General features: G+C 49.6%; 2 protein-coding genes across 5 annotated transcripts in view; both read right to left on the minus strand.

Moving 5' to 3' along the window:
* Positions 1-232: 232 nt before the first annotated feature.
* DACT1 (dishevelled binding antagonist of beta catenin 1) lies at positions 233-9,937 on the minus strand. Of its 2 annotated transcripts, none has more exons than XM_063399587.1 (4): positions 9,452-9,937; positions 7,007-7,139; positions 5,257-5,412; positions 233-2,845 (listed from the first exon to the last, which is right to left on the minus strand). In XM_063399587.1, the coding sequence occupies exons 1-4, from the start codon at positions 9,806-9,808 to the stop codon at positions 1,122-1,124; spliced, it is 2,370 nt and encodes a 789-aa protein (XP_063255657.1). In that variant the 5' UTR covers positions 9,809-9,937; the 3' UTR covers positions 233-1,121. The 2 variants fall into 2 exon arrangements, with proteins under 2 accessions (XP_063255657.1, XP_063255656.1); XM_063399586.1 differs by having other exon boundaries at positions 233-2,959; positions 9,452-9,918.
* A 13,630-nt stretch (positions 9,938-23,567) lies between these two features.
* The window catches only part of KIAA0586 (KIAA0586 ortholog), a 93,920-nt gene continuing 93,104 nt past the window's right edge, over positions 23,568-24,383 (minus strand). Inside the window, exons 34-35 of one of the 3 annotated variants that reach the window (XR_010080656.1) lie at positions 24,048-24,212; positions 23,568-23,922 (exon numbers count right to left, since the gene is read on the minus strand). The gene's annotated coding sequence lies outside the window, so the exon portion shown is untranslated. Of the gene's footprint in view, positions 23,923-24,047; positions 24,213-24,383 lie in introns of those variants that run through there. The other 2 variants (XR_010080657.1, XR_010080648.1) reach the window with 2 other exon arrangements.

Consider the following 24,383-nt stretch of genomic DNA (forward strand, 5'->3'; position numbering starts at 1 on the left):
ATCCCACCTCGCCCTTGGAAAAATGCAAACTATGAGAAGAACAAGAGGAGTTGTGACAAGCCAATTCCCTCAAAGTACAAGTCACATCCACAGCAGAATTTTAAATTTGCCCCATTTCCTGCATGGTTAAATGCAAGGAATGTTAACAGGTCACATCAGGAGACATCTAAGTGGTGAGAACACCAATATAAAAGCACTAACTGGGTCTGCACCAACGTAACAAACTTTAAAAAAGTATTAAAACAGACTGTTTATTACAGCATATGATGTGTTATATTAATTTACACAATGATATATATATAAAAACAGCCATTGATGATGTACAGTAAATTGGACATCAACAGGAATATTAAAACTACTGATACTCATGCACGTGACATGCATATGGGATTTTTTTTCTTTTTCAAAAGCAGTTTTACACAATATAATGAAGTTACTGAGCCTTGGTCAGCTGCTCCAGCTGCAGTTGACTCTGGACACCGCCGCCGTCCGCAGTGGGACTCCCAGGAGGTCGGAGCAGAGTGCACTCCAGGGAAGGCGACTTAACCTCGGAGACAGATTGAACAGGAGCCCTTTCCTGGTGGGGGAAGGCTGGGGGAGGACAGGGGTGAGTTTCAAGAAGAGAATCAACAAGAATAGAAAAAAACCAGACCAGAGTACCAGAAGAAAAAAGTTCAAGATGTGGCAACAGCAGCAGCAGAGGGGGGCAGGCAAAAATATGCAGAACCACCCTCACTCCCTCCCCTTTATCCCCTAAAAACTTATGACCTTAAGCTGTCGATATCCTGTATAAGACCCAGAACTGGAAAAACCAGGCAAGGAAGATCCATTCCCAGAAACCTTTTAGCCTTTTCTCAAAGCCTTCTGACACCACGCGCTGGAGGCTGTTCACCACTGAAATGGCAGTGTTGTGTTGTTGGGTTTTTTTGAACAAGTGTGACGGTCTTTTATTTCCACATAAAAGGCACTAGTATCCACCCAAGTTCTGAAGACAAGCGACATAATTTACCTTAAGTTTTAAATATTTGTATTAAAAAAAAAAAAAATCTGTGGAAATATGTACAAAAAAAAGCACCTTGCTTCCGAAAGCAGAAGCAGATACATTCCACCAAGTCACCTCACTAGACAGTGGTCATGAGCTTCAGGGAGCCCGACCGAAAGCGGAGGATCTTCTTCTTGAGGTTATGAGAGGCTTTGATTTTGACAAAGGCCTTGGCCGCATTTTCATGCAGCTCCGGCGCCGTGACTGTTTGGATTGGGAGCGTTTGGACAAACTGGGACCAAATCAGGCCCCCGCTCTCATCAGAGTCGCTGGTGGTCGTGCTCTCCCCGACAAACTCCACCTCGCTCAGGCTTGACTCGCTGTCCCCAAAGCAGTTCGTGGTGTAGTTGCTCTGCTCGTCCTCGCTCGTGTCCACCACGGTGGAGTGGAACAAGGACTCGCACTCGGCCGAGTACTCCGAGTCGCTGGCCACGTAGGCGTAGGGGCTGACGTAGGGCAGGGGCACCTGTGAGTAGACCCCCACGCCCTCCCGCCGGTTCCTCCTGGCCCTCCGCAGGGCCTCCTCGTAGGAGATCTCCGCCGAGGACTTCCAGCGGCGGTAGTCGGCGCGCTTGTGTTTGGGCTTGGCCACCACGACCTCCCGGCCGTGCCCGTGGGAGCGGAGGGCGGATCTGTGCAGGCCGGCCTGCCGGCCCGGGAGGCTTGGCTCCATGGGCAAGCCGCTGCCTCTCTTCCCCCGCGACGAGGGCTTCCTCAGTTTCTTATTTGTATCCAATTCCTCGGGAAAGCGGCACTTCTTGCCGACCAGTTTGGCTTTCTCCCGCAAGGCCTGTGAGCTGTTTTCCACCCCGTTGGCAAGGTGGGACCTGTGTTTCAACGCAGAGCTTTTCAAAATCTTGACATTCCGGGTGCCTTTGTGAAGCTTCATGCTCTGCTGCTGGGCCGGGATGTACTGGGCGTTCACCAGCAGCCCATCGTCCAGGCTCTGCGAGGAAGAGCCCTCGCTTTTGAAATCCAGCGCCGGCCTCTCCTCGACAGCCGGCGACGAGGAGCGAGCTGCCTGCAAGCTGCTCTTCAACAGGATCTTTTTGGGGGCCTGGCTGACCCTGTTCTCTGGCTGCAGCACCACCGGCTTCCCTGGGGTCTCTTTGGGAGCGAAGAGCTGGCCGTTCTCCTTGGGGACATCCCCGGCCGTGGCACTGCGGCCCAGCTCCGGCGGTGCCGGTTTGACGCCCCGTGGGAGGTGCTTGCTCTGGAGTTCCGCTGCCGTGCCGGGTGGGAAAGCTGCTGGCAAAGGGGCCTTCCTACTCTCCGGCTGCTCCCCAGCCAGCCTCTGCTTCGAGGGGGAGGGAGCGGTGTGGTCCAGAGCCGGGGCCCCACCGGGAGGCAAACACACCGGCTTGGAGCTCTTCAGGTTCACCACGTTGCCGTGGGCCACCATTGCTGCCGGCGGCCGGACGCACATGCTCCCGTGCCTCAAGATCCCCTTGGTGGCATCGGCGTTGAGACTGGTCCGGGGTTTGTTAGTCCTTACTGCGTGAGTCTTTTTCTGAACCAGGCTTAAGATGTAGCTGTCTATCCTCTTGCTGGTGGAAGGGCACGGGGCCGGCCAGGAGCTCTGCGGGGGGAAGGCGGTGGCGGATTGTCCCGAGTCCGTTTCGGATGGGGTGCAAACGTCGCTCATGTCGCACGCCAACCTCTCCTCTTCTCGCTGGGGGTTCTCAGTCACGGGGAGGAGGAACATGGGGCTCTGCACAGCCACAGCGTGGAGTGGGCTGGGGTAGCGGTAGATGTCGTTCCCGTTTTTAGACACCAGATCGCACTGGTACTTGGGATGAACATCTGCAACGACATCGAGGGAATTTGAGTGCGGTGTGGATAAAGAGCGACAGACAGAGCCTGCGGTCTGGTCCTCATGCTGGCCTTCCTTATTACAGTCCATCCAGCCTATGAGATCTGAAAGGCATTTTAGAAGAGTTTAGAGAGCCTGCCAGGGACAGCTGTGCTACGTTTTTAATGCGCTGCCAAGGACGCCGGTCCATCTAAGCACACAATGCAAAGCTTTAACTACAGCGGCAGCAATTTTGCAACCGGGGGTGCTGTTCAAGCAATAAAAAGCAGCACTATCCTTCTGTGGGTGTCCCTGTCACTGCATCTACGTGGGATTTACCCCACTATGACCATGTGGTTAAAATAATAAAAATGACAGCCCTAGTGAGAACATGTACGTTGGTTTCAAACCTGTGCCCAGGTTGTTAAGATCTTCCTATCTTCCTTTCAAGCCACCCAGAAGGCTGCAAGGGTCTCTTATATGTGACACAGTCACCTGTGAAACTCTCTGCAGGCCTCAGCACATATGAGTTTTAAATCCAAAGAGAAACATAAAAAGTAAAGACAAGAGAACAATTAATTCTTGTACCTTATTGACAAGTTTCACTTCTAGATTCTTTCAAGCATGTCTCGGGTCAGGAAAAAAATCCAGACCTAGTTTTATTGTTGTTTTTATTATTGTTACCACTATTATTATCATAATATTTATAGCAATGTTAATACTAATAACAGATGCTCCTTTTGAGTGATGAGGGGTTAAAGAAAGGGAAACAGGCTCATGTTTTCACATAAATACAGGGAGTGCAGGACAATCCAGCTGACATCCTAGCCTTGGCTCTGCAAAGAGAGTTCTGCCAGAGAAATCCAGTGCATTTCAAGATGCATGAGTCAGATTTAATGGCTAAGGAGCTTACTAGAGAGGTAAGCAACCTTAAGAGCAGGGCTTCCAGCCAAACACCTAAGATTATTATTATTATTATTTTAAGCTTAAGTTGCCCTTGTCTTCTTGGGTAGGGGTACAATCTAAATGATCCTCTGCCAGTCCTGTTTTCTGCCCTTGGGCTGGAAACTTCAGCCAGGGTACTCCAATTGGAATGCTCAGTGCTCATCACTTATCTAAGGCTTATTTCAAAGAGGTCTCATGGGCACTGATGAAATTTACTGATAGAGATGATGTTCCATGTGAGCAGGAGAAGAAGAACAGAGAGGTTAAGAGCATAAACTTCCTCCAGATCACGTCTCAGTTTTCCTGCATTTCCTAAATTTTATGTTGGTTTCAAGGAATGTTGACAAAAAGACATTTTTGAAATTTGTCAGTTTGTGAAATTTCATCCCTGAAAGTGAGACTGTATGAGTAATGAAAGGTTTAGGTTTCCATGGTGTGTACAGAAAAAACAGCAATGCAATCAGCTGGAATTCCTTGTGTGGTTTGTTGTTTTATTTAATGTATGGCCCATGAAGATCACATATACCTTACAACAGGGAGCATTAAATTACCTCAAGCTGCTCACAGGAAAACTTAGAGGACTTGTCAGCATCTCAGAATGAATGTATCCCAGGCTCTATGTTCCCAGTTCAGAAACAGAAGAGCATGAATTATTCTGTCCTTGATTCACAACAAATCACTATAAGCTAATCTTAGAGAACAGAATGTAAATTGGAAATAGTGTGGTTGGAATCATCCTCCCCAACCCAGAATGAGCTAAAGCTTTTGAAAATGTCTGCAGTCAACAGCACTTGAGCACAACAGGCCTGTTGAAGAGTCTTTTCTGGAGAACAGAGGGAGCCTTCCCATGGAACCATCCCACAAATCAAGGCTTGCATCTTCAGACTGGTGTCCAAGGAAAGTTCACAGCTCTCTGCCAAAGGGACAAAACGTACCTGGCCTGTTCATGATATCTATTTATCTGTACTACATAAATGCAGGACACACCTCACCATGCTCACCCAGGAGTCAAGGACCATCAGAAGTGACAAAAGGACTCCTAAACACAGGTGCCCTGATCCCCTAAAACCTGCAGCTACCTCCTTACTCTGTGGCTTTAACGCTGACATGGCTAAGAGCTGTTGTTAATTATCGCTATTCACTAAAAATGCTTTTCTAAAAGAAAGAGAAATCAGCTGACTGATGTGTTTCTGTGTACAGGTACCACTGCCCTCTGCTGGGTAGAGCAGCTGTCAGACCTTCACATGCCATTTTCATGTGTTTAGAGTGACGTATTCATGTGCAAAGCTGGACCAGTGGAGGGCAAACATTCCTGCCTCATGACCCGTGTATGTGAGAGGCACTGGGATCCTTTCAGAGCATAATATGGCACATGAAAGGAAGAAGGGTTAATCCAACCCAGGTACTCCTGAGGCAGCATTTCCAAAGCCAAAGCCACCTCCTGGAGTATGATGTATTCCACCTGCTTTTACTATACCTGCAGATTTAGGGCGTCCATCTGAGATATTCAGTGTTGCCTCCAAAGGGCTGCAAAAGCAAGTGCTAGAATGGCAACTGGATAAACACTCACTGAAGACAGAGTTAGATGAATTGGAAAGCGATCCAGAAGCTCCATCACTCAGCTCATAAAACCCTATAAAAATAAGAGTTTGGATTTATGTTAGTTATGTCTACACAAAGTTACTATTTGTGTCCCTAGAAAGGCAGTCAAGCTGGTGTTTGAGTTGGCTTACTCTGACACAAGTAGTTATGGGATTTCATTCAGTCACCCCCAAAACAGCCAACAGTTTAGTAATATCCTTATTGCCATGAATTTACTTTGTTTAAAAGTAATGCACTTAAAACAGCAGAATTTATCTTAGCATATGGAATTTTTTTAACTTTACATGGGCTGAGATTCTAACCCTTATAGGGACTTTCAGATTTTAGCAAAAAGGATCCAGGCTGTGTTTGGCAGCCCTCTCATTTAATAGAGTGTTATACTTCCAAGACAGACTCTCCAACTATTACTTAACTATAAAAGTGTTGGGCTCAATGCTATCCATTACTTTCCTCAAAGTTCTGGAGACAAACGTAATATTTGTGGATGACAGGAAAGAAGGAAAATGGTAAATAATGTGCAGACACATCAAATTTAATTTCCTGGTAAACTGGGGCCACTCAAGGAAAAATGACACACCACAACCAAAAATTAAATAGTTCATTTGGGAATAAGGAATGCAGAGCATGCCTACAGAATGGGGATGTACCCTGGAAAACAATAATCCTGGAAAGGGCTTAGTCAGCATGGAAAAGCAGCTCAATCAAGCTTAATGATATGGCAAAAAAAAAAAAAAGCTAATGAGATTGTTGGATGTACAAAGAGGCTAATGAAGAGCAGCAGGGAAATGACTTCAGCAGTGTACATGGCCCTGGTAAGAAACACTGGAATGGTGAGCCCAGTCCTTGAATCCAGTATGCTTAAAACAAAGCTAAAAAATTGGAAAGAGGCCACCAAGCTATTTAGGAGCTTGGAAAAATGCCTTGAAATGAATGACTTCAAGAACTTGACCTGTTTAGCTCATCAAATAAAAGCCAGGAATTATAATGTATAGCACTTCCAAGAGGAGGAAAAGCTGGGTATAAGACCTTTCTTTAGGGGAGAAAAGAATATAAAAATATCAGTGCTGGAACAAGTCAGATTCAGACTAGAAATTAGCAATGGCTTTAACAATTGCAAGCTGGAGGATTCTCCACTTTTTAGCGTGTTCAGAACAAGTCTAGAGGCCTCTAGGAAAGGCTCCCCATAGTTAAATACCACTTACTGGCTTTAACACGGTTAGAATGAGATGAAATTCAATATATGGGGGATGAAATTGTTTGATTCCATGCTTCTTTCAGGCTGTATGACCATTTTTTGATAACTTCCTCCTGGTGGTGGTGCTTCTTTTCACTATATTTCCTTCAGCCTCCTCCCTAATATACAGGGCAATTAGAACTTTTTGAACTAATGTGAGGGTGGCCTTGAAAAAACAAATGCCCCAAACACTAAAAATCTAATTAAGCTTGAAGTGCTCCTCTGAAAGAAGCAAACAGCAGCCTTTCCAGTGGTCAGTGAACTCCGTTAGGAGGCATTAATTATCAGAGTGTGAACGAGATGTAGATATTTACTGCTGTAGTACTGAAAACTCCAGCACTGAAATCTCCAGCCCCTTCAATTCCAGGTGCCAAGGGAGGCTGCATTTTACCTGAACTTGGACGACTGTCAGTCTCCAGGTGCTCATCTGTCGTTTTTTCCACGTCCAGGCGGAGATCACTTATTTGCTTATCCAGCTCTTGCAGCTGATTTAACAACCCAGCATCCCTCCTCCTCAAGCAGTTCTGCAAAAGAAGAGGACAAAAAACATCAGCTCCTGCAGTGGGGCAGATGTGAAGGGGTCCCAAGGACCAGCAGACTTCTCTGTCTAAGCCTTGTGAAATACCTTGTCAATATTCTTTTATATAAAAAAACCCAACAAAGCCCTGACATTTCAGATGGATGCTCTGGATAAATACTTAAGTGAAAAATGATGCAGCCACTTCATCCCAGCCTGTTCCAGCCAGCTCTGCATGAGGAGCATGTTCCAGAGCTCAGGAAGACCGAGAGGCTGTGCTGACCACAGCTGTAAGAACAAAGCTGGGCTGTGTGACACGGCCAAGCCTGACCTGTGCACGTGGGACGGGCAAGGACGGCCGTGCCAGCCTGGCAGGGCACGTCCCCCACCACACTGGGGTTACTCAGAGATCACATCTGCTCACACAATGGCACCAAACAGCTCTGCCAACAAGTGCCTGTGGTGTGGGAACCGCCTTGTTCTGCTGCACATTATGAGCTCGGAGCCCACCATCCAGAGAGAGAGATTCCCAGGGCTGGGATCACAGCCCTTTTATTAGTTTTGCAGTGCAGCAGGAAGGAAGAGTAATTCTTCCTCTTCTCCCATTGTAATTGTATGAAATTGCTGCGAGATGAATTTTAAGGCTATTTATGAAGGTAATTTGATGGCATAAAATAAGCAATAAGAAATTATTTTGCAAGGCACTCATTAACCCACGGTCAACACAATCAGCTTCCCCCTGTGTATTACAATGCTGCTTATCCATCATCTGTTCAGCTTCATAGCCTTTAATTGCTCTGGCTTTGGGGAAAGTGGAGCAGGCAGGAGGAAGGTTTCTCTACTTTTCTTTCTTCGAGTGCATCACCTGACTGGCACCTGGGGTGCTCTGATACATCCATTGCAATGAGTTTTGATGCTCATAGCTGGGCTAGTTATAAACCCATTAAATCCAGGATATTTTCCATGAAGCAGACCAATCATAGAATCACAGATTCATAGAACGGTTTGGGTTGGAAGGAACCCTAAAGATCATCTCGTTCCAACCTCCCTGCCATGGGCAGGGACACCTTCCACTAGACCAGGTTGCTCAGAGCCCTGTCCAGCCTGGCCTTGGGCAGAGGGGGAGCAAATGCTAAAAGCACTGGCAAGCACTGGCTGAGGATGTGCTGGCGTTTAAGGCCATCCTTTGGAGAACCAAAGGGGTGATCCCAAGCCTCCTCCCCGATTCCTGCGGGAGCCGGGGCTGGCTGGCAGCCAGGAGGTGATGGGTTCAAGGGATGACTTCGCTGCGCCACCTACTGCCACCAGCGCCCCCTCCCCCAGTCGGCACCGCATCTGGTTCCAATCTGCAATGTCAAGTGCACAAATTAAAGTGCTACCACAAATCCCCGACTCTCTTTTTTTTTTTTTTTTTTTTTTTTGAGTAATGCTTCCGTGGTCTTTCACTCCAGCTCTCGGCCGGCAGCCAGCCCCTTCTCACCAGAAAAAAAAATTTTTTTAATCTTTCTAAAAGGGAAATAACCCTAGCCTAATTAAATCAAAGCGGGTAATGAGAGGGAAAAAAAATTAAAAAAGGAAAAACGGGGGGCGGGGAAAAGAAAAAAATCAGGGAAATAAATCACGCAATCCAACTTCTCCCTGGGTGAAAGCAAATGCTGAGCCGCGCACAAAGAGCGCTAGGCACAGCTGTACGCTATTTTCATTGAAAAATGATCTGCCGCTTCATGCCGCCCTCCATCCCTTCCCACACCGGCTCCAAAGCGCGTCCTCCAACAAAAGCATCCCTTCTCCACGGGATGAGAAGGGATCCTGCTCGGGATCCTGCCGCTGCCCGAGCGCCCGCTGCCTCCTCCCGGGGCTGGCACCGGCAGCCGGCTCCCAACTTCCATTCATGGCAACGGCGGCGCCTCTCTTGCCATGAATGGAAGTGTGACCGCCGGCCCGGCTGCGGGACCCGGAGCGAACCGTGCCACCGGCACCGCGCCGCACATCCCGGAACTGTCACCGGCCCGCCGCCGCCTCAGCTCCGCTGACAGCGGGGCGGGGGTGCGGCCGCAGGGGTTCCCAGCTCCTTGCTCGCCTCTCCGCAGGGCAGGAGCCGCGGGTCACAGCGGCACGGGGGCACCGAGCGGGCGCGCATCCCCCGGTGCTCCCCGCCCGCATCCCCGCCGTGTTCTACACTCGCATCCTCCGGTGCTCCCCGCCCGCATCCCGCAGCGCTCGCCACTGGCATCCCCCGGCGTTCGCCACTCGCATCCTCCGGTGCTCCCCGCCCGCATCCCGCGGCGCTCGCCACTCGCACCCCCCGCCCCCGCTCACCAGCTGCCTCCGCAGGAGGAGGATGTTCTCCTCCAGGAACTTCTCCTCCAGGCTGCGCGGCGGCGGCCCCTCTCCCGGCTGCTCCCCGCGGCCGCCCTGCGCCCCGGGCCCCGCTGCCGCCGGCCGCCGCAGCAGGAGGCTCTTCACCAGCAGCTCCTGCCGCTGCCGCAGGTACTCCAGCTCGCCCAGCCCGGCCAGCGTGGCCTCCAGCCGCTCCCGGGTGCGCTGCCGCTCCGCCTCCGCTTCGCCCTTCTCCCTCCAGCGCGCATCGGGCTCCCGCGGCGCCCCCGCGGGTCCCCCCGCCGCCTGCCCCGGCCCCGCCGCCGCCGCGGCGCTCGCCACGGGGCTCGCCTTCATCGCCGGGGAGGGGGCGGCCGCCGCTGCCAGCGCTGCCCGCGGGGGCGCCGCGCCGAGCCCCGAGCCCCGCGCCGCTGCCGCCGCCGGTGGCGAATGGTCCGCGGGGCGCCCGGCTGCCTCCCCGGCTGCCACCGCCCCGCGCCCGCCCACCGCCCGCCTCCATCCCTCCTCCAGCCCTCCTCCATCCCTCCTCCATCCCTCCTCCATCCCTCCTCGATCCCTCCTCCATCCCTCCTCCATCCCTCCTCCATCCCTCCTCCATCCCCCCTCCATCCCTCCTCCATCCCTCCTCCATCCCTCCCTCATCCCTCCCTCATCCCTCCTTCCCGCCCGCCTTGCTCCCCACCCGGCCGCGGCTCCACGCCCGTGGCCGCCCTGCTCCTCATTTTCTTCCTCGTCCTCCTCCTCCTCTCGCCTCCGTCGTCCGCGGCGGGGTGAGGGAAGGTGGGGGATGCGGGAGTGCAAACCGCTGACCTTCCCAAAAACTCCATCCTCTGGAGTGACCTCTGGAGCCCTGCAAGGCGTAGTCTCGGGCCATCACAGAGTGATGACAGAATAATAATAATTATTGTTGTTATTATTATTATTGTTATTGAATGGCAGAACGGTTTGAGTTGGGATATTAAAGACAACCTCGTTCCAACACCCCCCCTGCCATGGGCAGAGACACCTCCACTATCCCAGGCTGCTCCAAGCCCCGTCCAGCCTGGCCTGAACAATTCCAGAGATGGAGCAGCCACAGCTTCTGTGGGCAACCTCTGTCTCACACCCTCACAGGGAAGAATTTCTTCCTAATTCCTAATCTAAACCTGCCCTCTGTCAGTTTAAAGCCAACACTGCTTATACAGACCAGCACATCCAAACCAGCAGCAAAAATGCTGCATCTGAGGGGAAAAAATTATCCAGGCATGCAGAGGTGAGGGTGTAAGGAGAGGGGAAAAGTGGAAAGCAGAGGAGAACATGGAAGGCTTTGCACTGGGGTGCTGACCATGGGCAGTGGGATCAAAGCACTGCTGAGCTGCTGCTTCAAAGCCTGTGTGAGTAAACCAGTCAAAAAAAGCCATAATGAAGTGAACTTTGCAGCAGCATGCAGACTAATTGCAGCAAAGGATCTGCAATTAGGTTTTCAATGGGCATGTGGTGGAAAGAGGCGGAGAGAGTGGAATGCAGATGCTGAAGAGAAGAAAAAGAAAATGTTAGTTTCAAAATAGAGCAAAAATTGAGTTGCAGATATGTACTAAGGGGAGAAAATGGAAGAGGAGAGAACAGGCATTGAGGGAGTCCTCCACAGTATGGGGTTTGTATGGGAAGATCTGAGCCCACTGTACAGCAGCTCTCATGGACACTATGAGCAAAATGAAATGCTTTTTCTCACTATCCCTCAAAAGACTGTGAGTGTTTGTGATACTGAAAGGTCTCAGATGGAATTTGTCTCTGTATTTGCAGCACACAACACACAGTGGTGTGCCATACACCTGCTTTACCTGGTGGGTCCTCATCCTGAGAACCCACAGCTGGCACAATCCTTCTTCACAGGCTTCTTAAACCACTGTAAAGTGCTTTCAAAAAAGGCCATCCACTTCCTCTTGCAGCTTAAAACCAGCCCTCCCAAATCCTAGGTGAGGTGAGGGCACGTGCTCAGGGGATGGCTGAAGCTAAAGCCAGCTCCATTTCTTTTTGCTGCTTCAGCACACAGCCATGGCAAGGCATCTATGGTCATGTTTTAGTTTAAATTGGGAGTGACTTTTCAAAGGGTCTCTCCAGATCATCCCAGCTCACCTGAGCTTGCAAAGAAAAACTGGAAATAAGAAGAAGCCACATGCTGGACCTCTGTCTGTCTACTCCTTTTGTGTATCTGGGCCCATAAAAGGCCCCAAAGTAGGTTCAACCCCTGCCCCACAGCATTTAGGCCACCCCTGCTGACTTAAAAATCCTCTCCATGGCTTTCCCTCTTGTGTGGACCTTGGCTCACAGCATCCCTGGGAACGGTGATGCTGAAACTTGTATTGCAATGCAGAGTTACTTTTCCAAGGGCACCAGAGGCTCTCCAGACACAGAAGCAAAGGCTTCCACATTTTCCTTCACCCTTTGTAGCCAGGTTTTGCATATAGCTCTGTGCCTTGTATGTGTTTGCACACAAAGCTTCATGCAATATTTATGCAAAGCTATTTCAGCTCTTTCTGAGCTGTTGTGCACTGTACAATGCAGACATTGCTTCCAAAATAAAATACAGCTGAATAAAATCTGTCTTAATGGTATTTTTTTTTTATTTTGCCACTTACCATCTGGGAGATTTCAGTCCAATTCCTCCTTCTCAGGTCACCTCTTCCACTCTGAGGAGGAACAAGGTGCTGTCCCCAGGACTCTCCACTGACATTTCTGTGTTCATCCTTCACAGGATGAGCACCAGAAAGGAAAAGAAACACAGGAACTGCCAGAACAGTCAATCCCTACATCACATGGAGAGGAGAACACAGCTTCGAGTGAACCAGGCTCACCATGTGGTTATAGGATCAGCAAAGAGGAGGGGAAGGAGGATCTGATGAAGAGAAATTCAGATTTTCCCCCACAGAGGAAGGAATGAGGTGTTTGGGAAGCAGTGGGACTGGGAGACTGGACAGCATGGGAGGAGGAGATGTGCAATTCAGCAGCCAGCAAGAAATGATGATTTATGTGAATAATAGAAGGAAAACAAGAAAAACATCCCCTAAGACAAAACACGGGAGGGGAGGGCCACAGAGACTATTTGAGAGCTGGGATGCAGCTCAGCAGAGTGTAGGTCATGGAGACAAGGCAGGAGAGAGCCTGGGAAGGCAGGGTATGAAGGAAGGAAAAAGAACAAAGAGAATGAGCACAAAATATACAGGCCTTTTAATTTACCCAGGAAGCCACTCAGAAAACAGCAAAATGAAGGGTCCACAAGTGGCAAGAGGGGACAATAAGGTGAGGAGATGGAGAAAGAGGTAGGCATCATCCTTTAATAAAATGAGGATTTTAAGCACATGAGGAACAAGAGACTGAGATTGGTTTCTGCCCTCTCAGTCAATCATCCCAATGAAAAACCAATCTGAGAGAAGAGAGAGGCCCCAGTCCCCATATTAGCTCTGACTGGACCTTTGGAGGCCTCTATCTCAACAAACCAAACATCTCAAAACTCTTAGGAAGGGCTGAATAACAGGACTCCCATATGAAAAAAAAATTTGAGTCCAAAATTTCCTTCCATTCATCTCCTGGCTAATGGCCACAGCTGAAGGACTTGCTCTTACACTCCTCTGGAAAGCTGCTATTCCTCCACTGGGGTATTTGGGTTAAATTCTCCACAAATAATCCCAGATTCCCCAGTGCAAGTGGAAACAGCAAGGAGTGAGGCAGGGAGATGTCTGCAGGCAAGGAGAGGAGCTGATGGCTGAGGAGTTCTGTTGCTAGGATGTTATGAGAGATGTGATCCTGTCTGCTACAGAGGCGGAATTATGAAATTCTCATCTCTTCTGCTGGTCCTGGCTCATCTCCTGGGGCTGTGGAAATGCTGTGTTCCTTCAGGACTCATGGGTGGGGAATGAAGAGCTGCTCTCTGCCCCACAGAGCTTACAAGGCAAGGAAGAGCTGCCTCTGGTGATATAAAAGGAGCCCTGGGAAAGCAGTGGTTGGCATAGGGAATTCCAAGCACACAGGCAAGGGGTGAAAGATTCTGACCCCATCTCCTGGTCATTTCCTTCCCACTGGCAGCAAACCTCTGCATCCCAACCCACAGGTTTGCCTTTCACCCTGCTGGTCATCAAATTCAATTTGGATTCAATGAGGCCAATTAACACTTGTTGCTTTTCCTAGGTTCATTCCTGACCTGTCACGCCAAAATGAGTGTAGGGGATTGGAAAAATTGAGGAACATGAAAATTCCCTGTTGGTGAAATGAAAGCAAATGCTTTCCTTGCTCATTGAAACACAGCAGGGTGACACAAACACTTGGGGACTATGCCTGAGACCCACAGCTGTCTGATCCTTTATTTTAATCTATTCTAATGTTAATTGTCCAAGTATTTCTTAATTGCATTGGATAATATAATAGGGCATAAATCTTATCAGCAAATCAGCCTGGCATCAGCCTCTGTTATCACATTACCATGGTTACATTATTATTACAAGTGAACCTTGTGCTCATTACTAACCACAAACAATTCTAGCAAACAAGCTAAAGTGGAGCAAAATATCCTGGCGGTGTTTCCATTTTTTTTTTTTTTTTGTCAAACAAAACTAATTTCTCTGGGTGCTAGGTAACGGCAGCGTACCTACGATGCATTTTCAACCTTCTGCATTTATTTACTCGCATTTGTACAGCACTGAAACATTTCCCTGCTGTCAACAAGGCGCAGAGGCCAGATTCTTGGGAAGGGGAATAGAATCTTTAACTCAAACTCATGGAATTCAGATGACAAGCACTGCCCCAGCCTGTCAAAACACCACCACGTTTGGACTGTTGTGACAAAAACTGCTGCATTGGGAACCCCTGGCAGCTTGATTGGGTGCCTCAAGGGCCCAGTTTCCCCTTGCTCTCATCTGCTGTGGCTGTGGTCTCCCATCAGAAGACATTTCCTATGGGGTCACCATAGCTGATGTAGGACAGGAGGACAAGTGATGGATCCAGCGAGGGCAGCACTGCCCCTCCCTGCTCCAGTCTGCTCATTTGGGCATTTTCTACTGTTCTTCTGTGTCCCAGCTGTGCTGGGACTGTGGCTGGAATACAGATCTCTATTTGGATCTGAGTTAAAAGAAAACAAGATAACAACTTCTTTCCTTTTTTGCTGATATTTCAGCGATCCACTTCTAAGGGTGAGCAGTTGCGCTGGCACGAGTGAGAAAGCAGAGCTGTGCAGGAACGGGGAGACAAGAGCAGGAAACCCTGCAGCAAAAACCTCCATCCAGACGGAATGTGGAAGGAAGGATGGACTGTTTTCAAAATAAGAAGTCACCCAGGAGGCTGTGGAAGAGGATGCAGACGACAGCTGCTTGTGGGGAAGCAACATGAGAGCTTCTGCAGACATTCCTGTCAGACAACAAGCCATGAAGTGACATTCATTTCCTCTTCACAGCAGCAGCCCATCTGTTGTGTCAGGGAAAGGGCTGATTTTGGATCACCCACTGCTGCCTCCAGCACTGTGGTGCTCCCCAAGGCCATGAAGGACCCAATTCATGCAGAACCTGTGGAGGAGGGGTGAGCCCTGAGCCCAGTGAGGTGTCAGTGCTGCTCAGCAATGCCCAGTGCCTGCCAGGTGTCACGCTGGCAAGGGTGACGCAAAACTCACTTCTAGTCCCTTAATTGGGGAAGATCTGCGAGAAAAATTGATGGAAAGGTGGAAAAGACTCAAAGGTGACCTTTTCACTCTCTACAACCACCTGGAAGGAGGCTGTAGCCAGGTGAGGGTTGGCCTCCTCTCTCAGGTAACAAATGGCAGGACCATAGGACATGGCCTCAGGTTGCACCAGGGGAGGTTTAGATTGGATTTTGGAAAAGATTTCCTGACTGACAGGGTGATCAGGCTTTGGAACAGGGTGCCCAGGGCAGCATGGATTGATCCACAGTGCCTTCAAAAGGCACCTGGGGACGTGGGTTAGTGGTGAACACAGTGGTGCTGTGTCTATGGTTGGACCCAAATATTTTACAGATCTTTTCCAACCTTAACCATTCCGTGATTCTGTGACAGCCAGGCAAGATCAGCTCCATTTTAACCTGTTTTCTAAGGATAAGAGAAGCTCTGATAAGGACAGCACGAGGAGGGAGAAAATGGAGTTAAACAAACCAGTGCCACTTATGATGTTCACAGCTGAGAAGAACCAGAGCTTGAAGCTGCCCTTCTTGTTCACCATAAAGAAACTTCACCAGCATTTCAGCAAATCACCTAATTCATCATGCCCTGATGCTAACTGATGGGACTGCATTCCCTCCCCAGGCTCATGGACACTTCAAATAACTCAGAGCTGGACTATTCCAAGTGACACTGCCTTTCTCACTTGTTTTTTCCCCTCATCACCAAGCAGACAATGTCAGTTGAGTTCTGCCCCCTTTACTTGCAATTCATCCTTACAATATCATGTCTGATGTTCTTGTGTTTTGACTCCTTTTCTTGTCCTGGGCTGGGTTTCATTTGTATGTTTTAAAATGCCTAAATTTGGAGACAATTTCTGCTTAGTTTAATGCCTTCTTACACCAATGCTGTCAGTGTTCATTGAGCACATTGGACTGGGTACAGCCCTCAGCAGCATGGACCTTGTGGAAGAATACCAATTAAACTGTGAAAAATCAGCCACTGGGACTTAAACTACAACTTGAATTTAGGCAGCCTGGGAGAAATTCCCAACAGAAGGAACTTTTCCAGGGACTAAAGGACATAACCTGCAGTACAATTTGCATTCAAACTGCCTGTGAGGAAGGCAGGGGTGGCTGCAGTTCTGCTCTTGGTATGGCCTTGGGACCCCTCAGCTGAAGCTGGCACGTGATGGGAGCCTGGAGCTGAGCAAAATACTCAGAGAAAATAACAGGAGTAAGTCTCTTTAGTGTGTAACAACAGCAGGTCAAGGAACCACTAAAAAACCCCAAAACCATAAATCATTTTGCCTGAAAAAGTTCCTTTCCCACTGCTCTCAGAACAAACACAGACCTCTTGCTGTTCTTAAGGCACGTGCCTGGAGAGAGGAAGGTGTCACTGGCCCCAGGCTTTGCATCAGTGAGTCCCATAAAGCTGGGAATTCACAGAGCCCAGGGCACATAAACAGCAGGGTCTGAGAGGGCTCTGGAGGTTCTTGCTGCCAGTCTCTGAGCCTTACCTTAAAATCTGAGCTGAGGAGCTGCAGGTTTTAGCAGAATGACCCACAAGTCAGCTCCATTCTCCTTTGAGAAACCTGTGCAACTCTTTTCCCACCTTGCAGGATGGGAGCAGCTCTGCTCCCTGCCATGGGAACATTTATTCCTGCAGTTCCTTCCCTGTGTGTTGTGTCACTCCGTTGTCATGCTTGCCTGACTCTTTAAAAGTTCTTTTCCAACCTAAATGATTCTATGGTTCTGTGGAAGGCTGGGTTTGAAGTCAGGCGCAAACTGACATGCAGAGGTACCTGAATCTCTGCTGGCTTTTTTTTTCTTTTTTTTTTTAATTTTTTTTTTTTTTTTTTTAGTATTGAGCCTCTTATCAATCTTGGCATAAGAGGGAATAACACTTTTTAATCTTCTCTAATGAAAGCTTTTGTGCTGGAAGAACGCATTTTCTATCAACCCAGGCACCTGCAAACCTGCAAGAGGAAAGAATGGCATTTCAATTCCCAGAAGTTATTGGCCCAAAAACTTTGATCTGATTCTCACAGCTGAGCTGTTCATTCATGGCACGCTGCATCTTTACATTGCTGTTTGCTGCAGTGCCACCAGATGTTCATAGAAAAAGAGCCTGGAACAGCAAGGCAGCACTGGGGATGTTATTCCATCCCAAAATTGCCAATCAAAGCCTCTCTCATATGGCACTGCTGTCATGGGACAGCACTGCCAGCCCTGTCCTGGACTGACCTAGGAGCCCTCCAGACCTGGGAGAGGACATGGGGCAGGAGGGTCTGGTTTCTCTACTCCACCCCTGCAATTTCAGCTCCTTCCAAAGGCACTTTCTGGAAACCTTTTGGGTGCCCCTGCAATTGCTGGTATTGCTGCCCAGAACTGTTCCCACTTTTCAGATGATTACCCCCAGTGCTTCTCAGATTCCAACTATTAGTCTCATGCATAATGGATTTCATTTCAAGCCTTTCATCTGTGCATGAGTTTTCCATCTATTTCCATCCTGGTCTCAGATACTCTTTTACCTGTAAAGCAGGAAAAGTTCTGTTTTTTCCACTTACTTTCTGGAGTCTCATTCCTCTCAAACACAGCTCCAGCTTTTTTGTCACCTCTTTTTACCACCCTTTTTTGCCATCCTCTTGCTGCAGATTTTTGGGGACACCTTCTTTCCAGCAGCATCTCTCAGTTCCCTGCTGTCGGTGAGGGATCAATTGCATTCCTGGGATCACTGGGGGGTGATCTTAGCTGATGCTCACCCCTGACTTCGGGGGCTCCCACAACAAGGGGAAGCTGGTTACAAGCACCAAAAGAGGCCATCAGGAGGCCTGCAGTGTCTCTTCAGCTGGGCCAGCACAAGAGAATCACATCTCAGAGAACCACAGAATGGTTTGGGTTGGACCTTAAAAATCATCTTGTTCCAAACCCTCAGCCGTGGGCAGGGACACCTTCCACAAGACCAGGTGATACTACAGAGTTTTTTTGGTTTTAGTTTTGTTGGGGGTTTTGTTGTTGTTGCTGTTGGGTTTTTTGTTTGTGGTTTTTTGTTTTTTGTTTAATTTAAACATTTCGGTTTATAAATTTAGTCCTTCATCTTCAGGCAGATGCCTTAAAAACAGGCACAGCTCACACAGCAAGCAGATGTTTGATGAAGGAATCCTATGTGAGTTTCTTGGTCTGAGCTACAGAGGAAATTCAGCTGAATCCTGACAATCCCTGCTGGGGCTGAGGAGGGTCCTGGAGACAGGCAAGGCAATCCTGGTGTGACCACCCTGCCCTGGGATCACTGATGGGAACTGCAGGACACACAAACTTCTCCAGGAGTTGTGCCAAGCCTGTGTTAAATGCCCCTAACCCTCTGTGCTCTTTTTTTAGTCACCTGAAGGGCAGGGACAAGCCTGGAGATGGTTTGGAATAGCAACGAGAGCAGATTGAGACGAACCAGCCTTCAAAGCAGGAATGCAGAGCTCAGCAGTCAAACACCCAGCAGTGTCTGGATGCCACTTCTTTCCCAAATCCTTTCAGATGCATCGTAGGGGTTTAGAATTGACTGTAAAAGCCGGGAGCCCTGATTCAACAAAAACAGTTAAGCACTTAATAACATTAAGCACATGCTCAAGTCTCTTACTATTCAACAAAGCACTTCAGTACACACTTCACCCCTCTGAGATGACCCAGAACCAAAACACCGAGTTCTCAGAATTTCTTCACTCTTTAATTTTGGAGGAGGGACAGGAATTGGAACCTTGGTCCCTGTTTTGCAAAGGGTCCCTACTTGCAAGTGAGTCAGACTCCAGCTCTAGAACTACACACCCAAGTGCTGGCACATTCATGTTTTGGACTGGGATCTGAATTTTTCAGCTTGTGCCTCACTCTGATCTGTGCTTGTGTTCATTGTAGAGGTGAACAGGGCAGGGAGCTGCTGAACCCTGTTTCTATGCAAGGTTTGAGTTGATGATGCTTTCCCCAGCTCCACCTCACTGCGAGGCAAAGCTGAGGCATCACCTCAGAGTTCAGTGCATGCTCAGCCCAGGAGTGTGCAGGATTTGCAGAGCTCCTCCAGTTTGGCTGCTTCTCCAAGAATTTGGAGCCTCTGCAGCCCAGCTCCCAGAACTGAGTGAAATCCTCAGGTTTGGTTATTATCCAAGTGCCATCCAGCGTGCCCTTAGTGGCTGCAGGGGGAAAGAGCAAAGGAGTGAGCCCAGTCCAGCAGAGGGAAGGGATGAGAGCCAGGAGGGAGATCCTCCATCTCCCTCCAAGCTGTTGTCTCCAGCTTTCAGCAGACTGAACCAAACATCACCACATTGCCTCATGGACATTTCCAAATGTCTCTGCTTCCTCCAACACTTTGTGTTCCTCTTTTTTCCCCCTGTCGGTTTTCTTTTTTTTTTTTTTTCCTTTCATTATTAATTTTAATTTGCTCCTAACAAAAGCTGAGATCCTCCAGAGCAGAGCAGCAGGCATCAGGAATAGTAGCAAACAAATAAATCAAACCCAAAACATCTGGGCCACATGGCCAAACCCAGGCCTGCTTCCCATCTCACCCCAGTGCCAGCCACATCTCAGTGTGGGGAGCATAACTCTTCTCCTCTCTTGCTGTGACAAGGGAGCTTCAGGGCTGCTGGCAGGGCAGAAGAGGGCTAAATAAAAGAGTGAAATAAAAGGCCAGGCTTGTTCCAGGGAGGCTGGGAACAAATGGACTGCCAGTTGTCTGGGCAAGCAGGGGAGAGGCAGCAGGAGGGGTTGGGAGTCCCTGCACTGGGCACCACCAACAGCCTGGAGGGGGAAGAAAATAAACCTGGTTAAAAACAAAAGGCAGAATTCAAATAGCTGCACCTTGGGCCTGCCAATAAGAGCATCACTGAAGGATTTGCTTATGAAGTGGTTGGCAGGAGAGAGGAGGAAGGAGCATCCAAGGGCTATAGGGCCCATGAGGAGCTGTCTCTTGGAGCAAAAAGAGGCCCAGGGAACCAGCAGGCCTTTCCTTGCTGGCCATGATACTGAAATTGTCTGGAAACCAAACCTTCTGATACAATTTGAGGCATTAGAAAGCAGGTTTTCTTTAGCCCCACCATGCTGGACATCCAGGGGATATTTCCTCTAATCAGGTGTGCCATGAACCTCACGGGAATTTCAGCAGGGTATTTATTCCATCATGGTCCCTCATACTCATCACAGACACACCTCCCAGCTAATCCATACACAACTTTTTCCTAGAACTCATTTGCATGCACCTGTCCCTTACTAAAAGCCCTTTTATGGTCTTGGAGGGTTATTTAAGGGGTCTCTGGTGGTGGCAGTCACTGAGTGTCCCCAGTGTGACGATGACTCTGCCTTGAATGTCTCTTGGGGCATGTGTTGGTACATGGCTTTGCCACAACAGCCACGATATTCCTCATACATCCACACTCTGGTCCTTCCCAGGCAGCCAGAGCAAAGGGAGTCTGGCACAGAGACTGAGAGAGGAGAGGCAGGAATGACAGCTGCCTTGGGCAAAACCTGCCTCAGACTTGCCCTGGGAATGTTCTTTCCACTGGATCTGTTCTGAACCGAAGCACGTGGGCTGCAGACACCAAGAATCCTTCATTCCAGAGGCAGATGAAGAGGGAATTCTCCCTCTGACCTAGTGGGAAGCAGGGATGGGGAGACCTGCCTGAGCTGAGGCACAGAGTGAGAGCAGAGCTGGCATCTGTACACCAGTGTGACCAGCCACCATCTGGCACTAGTGACACAAAATCAGGCTCCCTCACACCCCCGGCTGACACAGTGGAACAAGGATCACTCCTGGGAAGGAGCAGACTTGGAAAAGGGTAATAAATAATTAAAATGAGTCAAGCAGCAGCTCCTGGCAGCCCAGCAGTGCTGTGAGAGCTGTCAGGCTGGGCTGGGCACCGTGGGGCTGTCAGGCTCTGCCTCTCTGCCTTTGAAGAAAACAGATGTTTTCCCAGCTTCGCAAAAGAGTGACATCCTGGAGCAAGGAGCTCTCAAAACAACCTCCCTGCACTGCAGGAGACACCAGGCACTGCTGATGAGGCAAGAGCTTCACCTTGCAGGGACAGCAGCAGCCACGGAGGGCTGCAGTGCTGGCAAGGACTGGGTGCCAGGTGTTGGTGCAACAACAAGGGTTGGGCTCCTGCGTGTCACTCTGTCCCCCCAGGCCTTTCCCTGTCCTCTCTCAGCCTCCCTGGAGCTGGAGCAAGATAAAAGGAACAGGCTCCCCAGGAAAGTGGTCACAGCAGCAAGCCTGCCAGAGGTCAAGAGGTGTTTGCACAACACTGTCAGGCACAGGGTGGGACCCTTGGGGTGGGATCCTTGGGGTGAGATCATTGGGGTGGAATCCTTGGGGGGTAATCCTTGGGGTGGGATCCTTGGGGTGGGATCCTTGGGGTGGGATCCTTGGGGCTGGTTCTTTGGGGTGGGATCCTCAGGGTGGGATCCTTGGGGTGGGATCCTTGGGGTGGGATCCTTGGGGTGGGATCCTTGAGGTGGGATCCTTGGGGCTGGTTCTTTGGGGTGGGATCCTCAGGGTGGGATCCTTGGGGTGAGATCCTTGGAGTGGGATCCTTGGGGTGGGATCCTTGGAGTGGGATCCTTGGGGTGGGATCCTCAGGGTGGGATCCTTGGGGTGGGATCCTTGGAGTGGGATCCTTGGGGTGGGATCCTTGGGGTGGGATCCTTGGGGTGGGATCCTTGAGGTGGGATCCTTGGGGCTGGTTCTTTGGGGTGGGATCCTCAGGGTGGGATCCTTGGGGTGAGATCCTTGGGGTAGGATCCTTGGGGTGAGATCCTTGGGGTGGAATCCTTGGGGTGGGATCCTTGAGGTGGGATCCTTGGGGCAGGATCCTTGGGGCTGTCCTGTGCAGGCCTCGATGCTCCTTGTGGGTCCTGTCCAAATTAGGAAATTCTAGAAAAGGAGAGGAGGGGTTGGACCCATCCCAAGGGCCCCATCCAGACTGCAGGGTGCTGGCTGGGTTGTGCTGATCCCTCAGAGCCTCCCAGCTGTGCCCAGACCCCAGGGCATGTCCAAGAGAGTGCCCAAGCCCCAGGGTGGGTGTAACCCCGGGTTTAACACAGCAGGGCTTTGCCAGCACTTCCAGCTTCATACACAAAGCCCTGGTGGCCCAGGCTGGATTAACCAAGAAGCCAGGGAAAGCTCCAAAGGCTGTTACCCACTCCTGCCTTTCCCAGCAGCTTATCCAGGCAACCTTTAACTAAAGTGACCCAAACCAGCTTTCCTTCTTTCCCTTAGTGCATACACTGGCTTATTTTCCATCCCACAGCTGCACTGGGAACCTGCAGCTCTCGGAGAGCAGTGCAGCAGCCATCCTGGAGATTTATTGGGGCAGCCAGCCCTTGGTTTCCCTGGTCACCCTGGGAGGATTTACAGCCCCTGTGCACTGAGAATGAACAAAGACCTGCTGCTCCTCATCAGAGACCTCATGATGGTGCCCGTGGGGAGGAGGTTCCAGACCTAGATAACCTTTGGGAGGAGAGAGGGCCATTCCTGGATGTAACAGGAGAGACAGGCAGGAAGAAAAGAATCCGCAGTGCTCTGGGAAATCTCAGAAAGTGAAGCTGGGAGTTTGCAATATTTGCAACAGTGGAGAGGAAAGGTTACTCATGGGGCAGCAGGAACAGGTTGGTAGCAGAGTTTGTTCATGTAAATTTGGTTTCTGGGCCGATTTTCTCTTGGTTGTGACACAATTAAAAGTGGCTTCTGCACAGGATCCAAGTTCCAGCTCCTCCTTCTATCTGCAGAGCCTGGGGTGCCCTGAGACCTGCAGCAGCAGCTCCTGTTTGGAGTGGGCTGCACTCTGTGACACAGCCATGAGGCACCTACAGGCATCTTTTGGAGCAGAAGGGCTGCCAGACTTTGAAAGGACCCTCTGGAGCCCGTGCACTTTGCCCTTCCATCTGTGCCAGGGCTCTGATCTCGCTGTAACCAAGAGCAGAACCAGCAACACTTCTAACAGAGCTGTGATCTCTGTGGTTTTCCTCCCAGCCTGGCATGAGGCTTGCACCCAGCCAGGGCTTCGTCCTGCTGGTGGAGCTGAGAGAGGAGGAAAGAGCCATTGCTATGCAGATTTCAAAGAGAGCTGCATCTGTGCCTGGCTCTCTGCTTTGTTTGGTGACATCCTCACCGGACAAAGTGGAGGGGTTTTTTTATTAACTCTTACATTAGCAGGGGAAGTATGGATTTGTTGTGATTGTAGCTGTTGTATGCACAAAAAACAACCAAAAAAAAAAGCAACAAAAAGCTCCCAAACAAACATTAACACAATTCCCTGGGACTGAAGAGTCTGCATCTCAGCAAGTGCCTTCCTGAAGGAATATATCCACAAAGGATTAAAGTCCCATCCTAATTAGAAGGGAATCTCTGAGACAACCTTTTCCACAAAGGAAACAAAAAGGCAGCGCTGACACATCTAATGCATATATTAACACCAAAGACATGGAAATTAATTGGATTTATTACTCTCACAGCTGCAAAGATGGCTCATTTCTAAGTTTATTTTACAGAAAGTGGCGGGAGGAGTGGGGTTTAATAGTCGGCTCAGTTAAGCTAATGAGCCAAAACTAATGGTCTCTTCTTGTTTAGAGAGGCCCCAGCTCAGTGGAGCACCTGAGCCTGTGTGTGGCTCTCAGCGTGGAGAGAGTCCAAGGGATGTTTGGCATTTGCTGATGAGCAGGACATGCACAGATGCTTAAGGTCTGGGAGGGAGAGGAAGTATCTTTCCCAATGGCAGCCAAAATCAACGGGATGATCCGTGGGGATCAATCCATGGTATCATTTGTGTCCTGAAGAAATGCTGCAGAGAGAAGAAAAACAATGAGAAACTCTGTCAATTTACAACCAGGTTATTTTCTGCTGATTTACCAAGCCAAACCATCTTTCCAAGAGGTTGGATCCTTTCCAAAGGAAGGCCTCAGGTACCTTGTGGTGGCTCCAGCAGGTGGGACACAGACAGGAAGGCAGGAGCTCAGCTCAACATTGGCACCAGTGTCCCTAAATCCCAGCATCTCTCATGTTTTCTAGGCTGCATCACTTGAAAGGGTGTTTAAAAGGTTTCCAAAGGAGCTCTCAGAGATCTCTCCTCTCCTGCAGATAAAGAAAAACAGAAGGTTCTTGATGGGAAAACTGAGCATTGAAATGGCAAGATGAGTGTTGTTTACAGAACACTTATCTTAACCCTCCACGAGAGGATTTGGAGGATTTTGGTAGCTTCCTTCCCAAATTAGAAACCAATTTTCCGAGGCAAAGGCAGGCTGC

This window comes from Prinia subflava, chromosome 5, assembly GCF_021018805.1.
Source record: "Prinia subflava isolate CZ2003 ecotype Zambia chromosome 5, Cam_Psub_1.2, whole genome shotgun sequence".
NCBI lineage: Eukaryota > Metazoa > Chordata > Aves > Passeriformes > Cisticolidae > Prinia > Prinia subflava.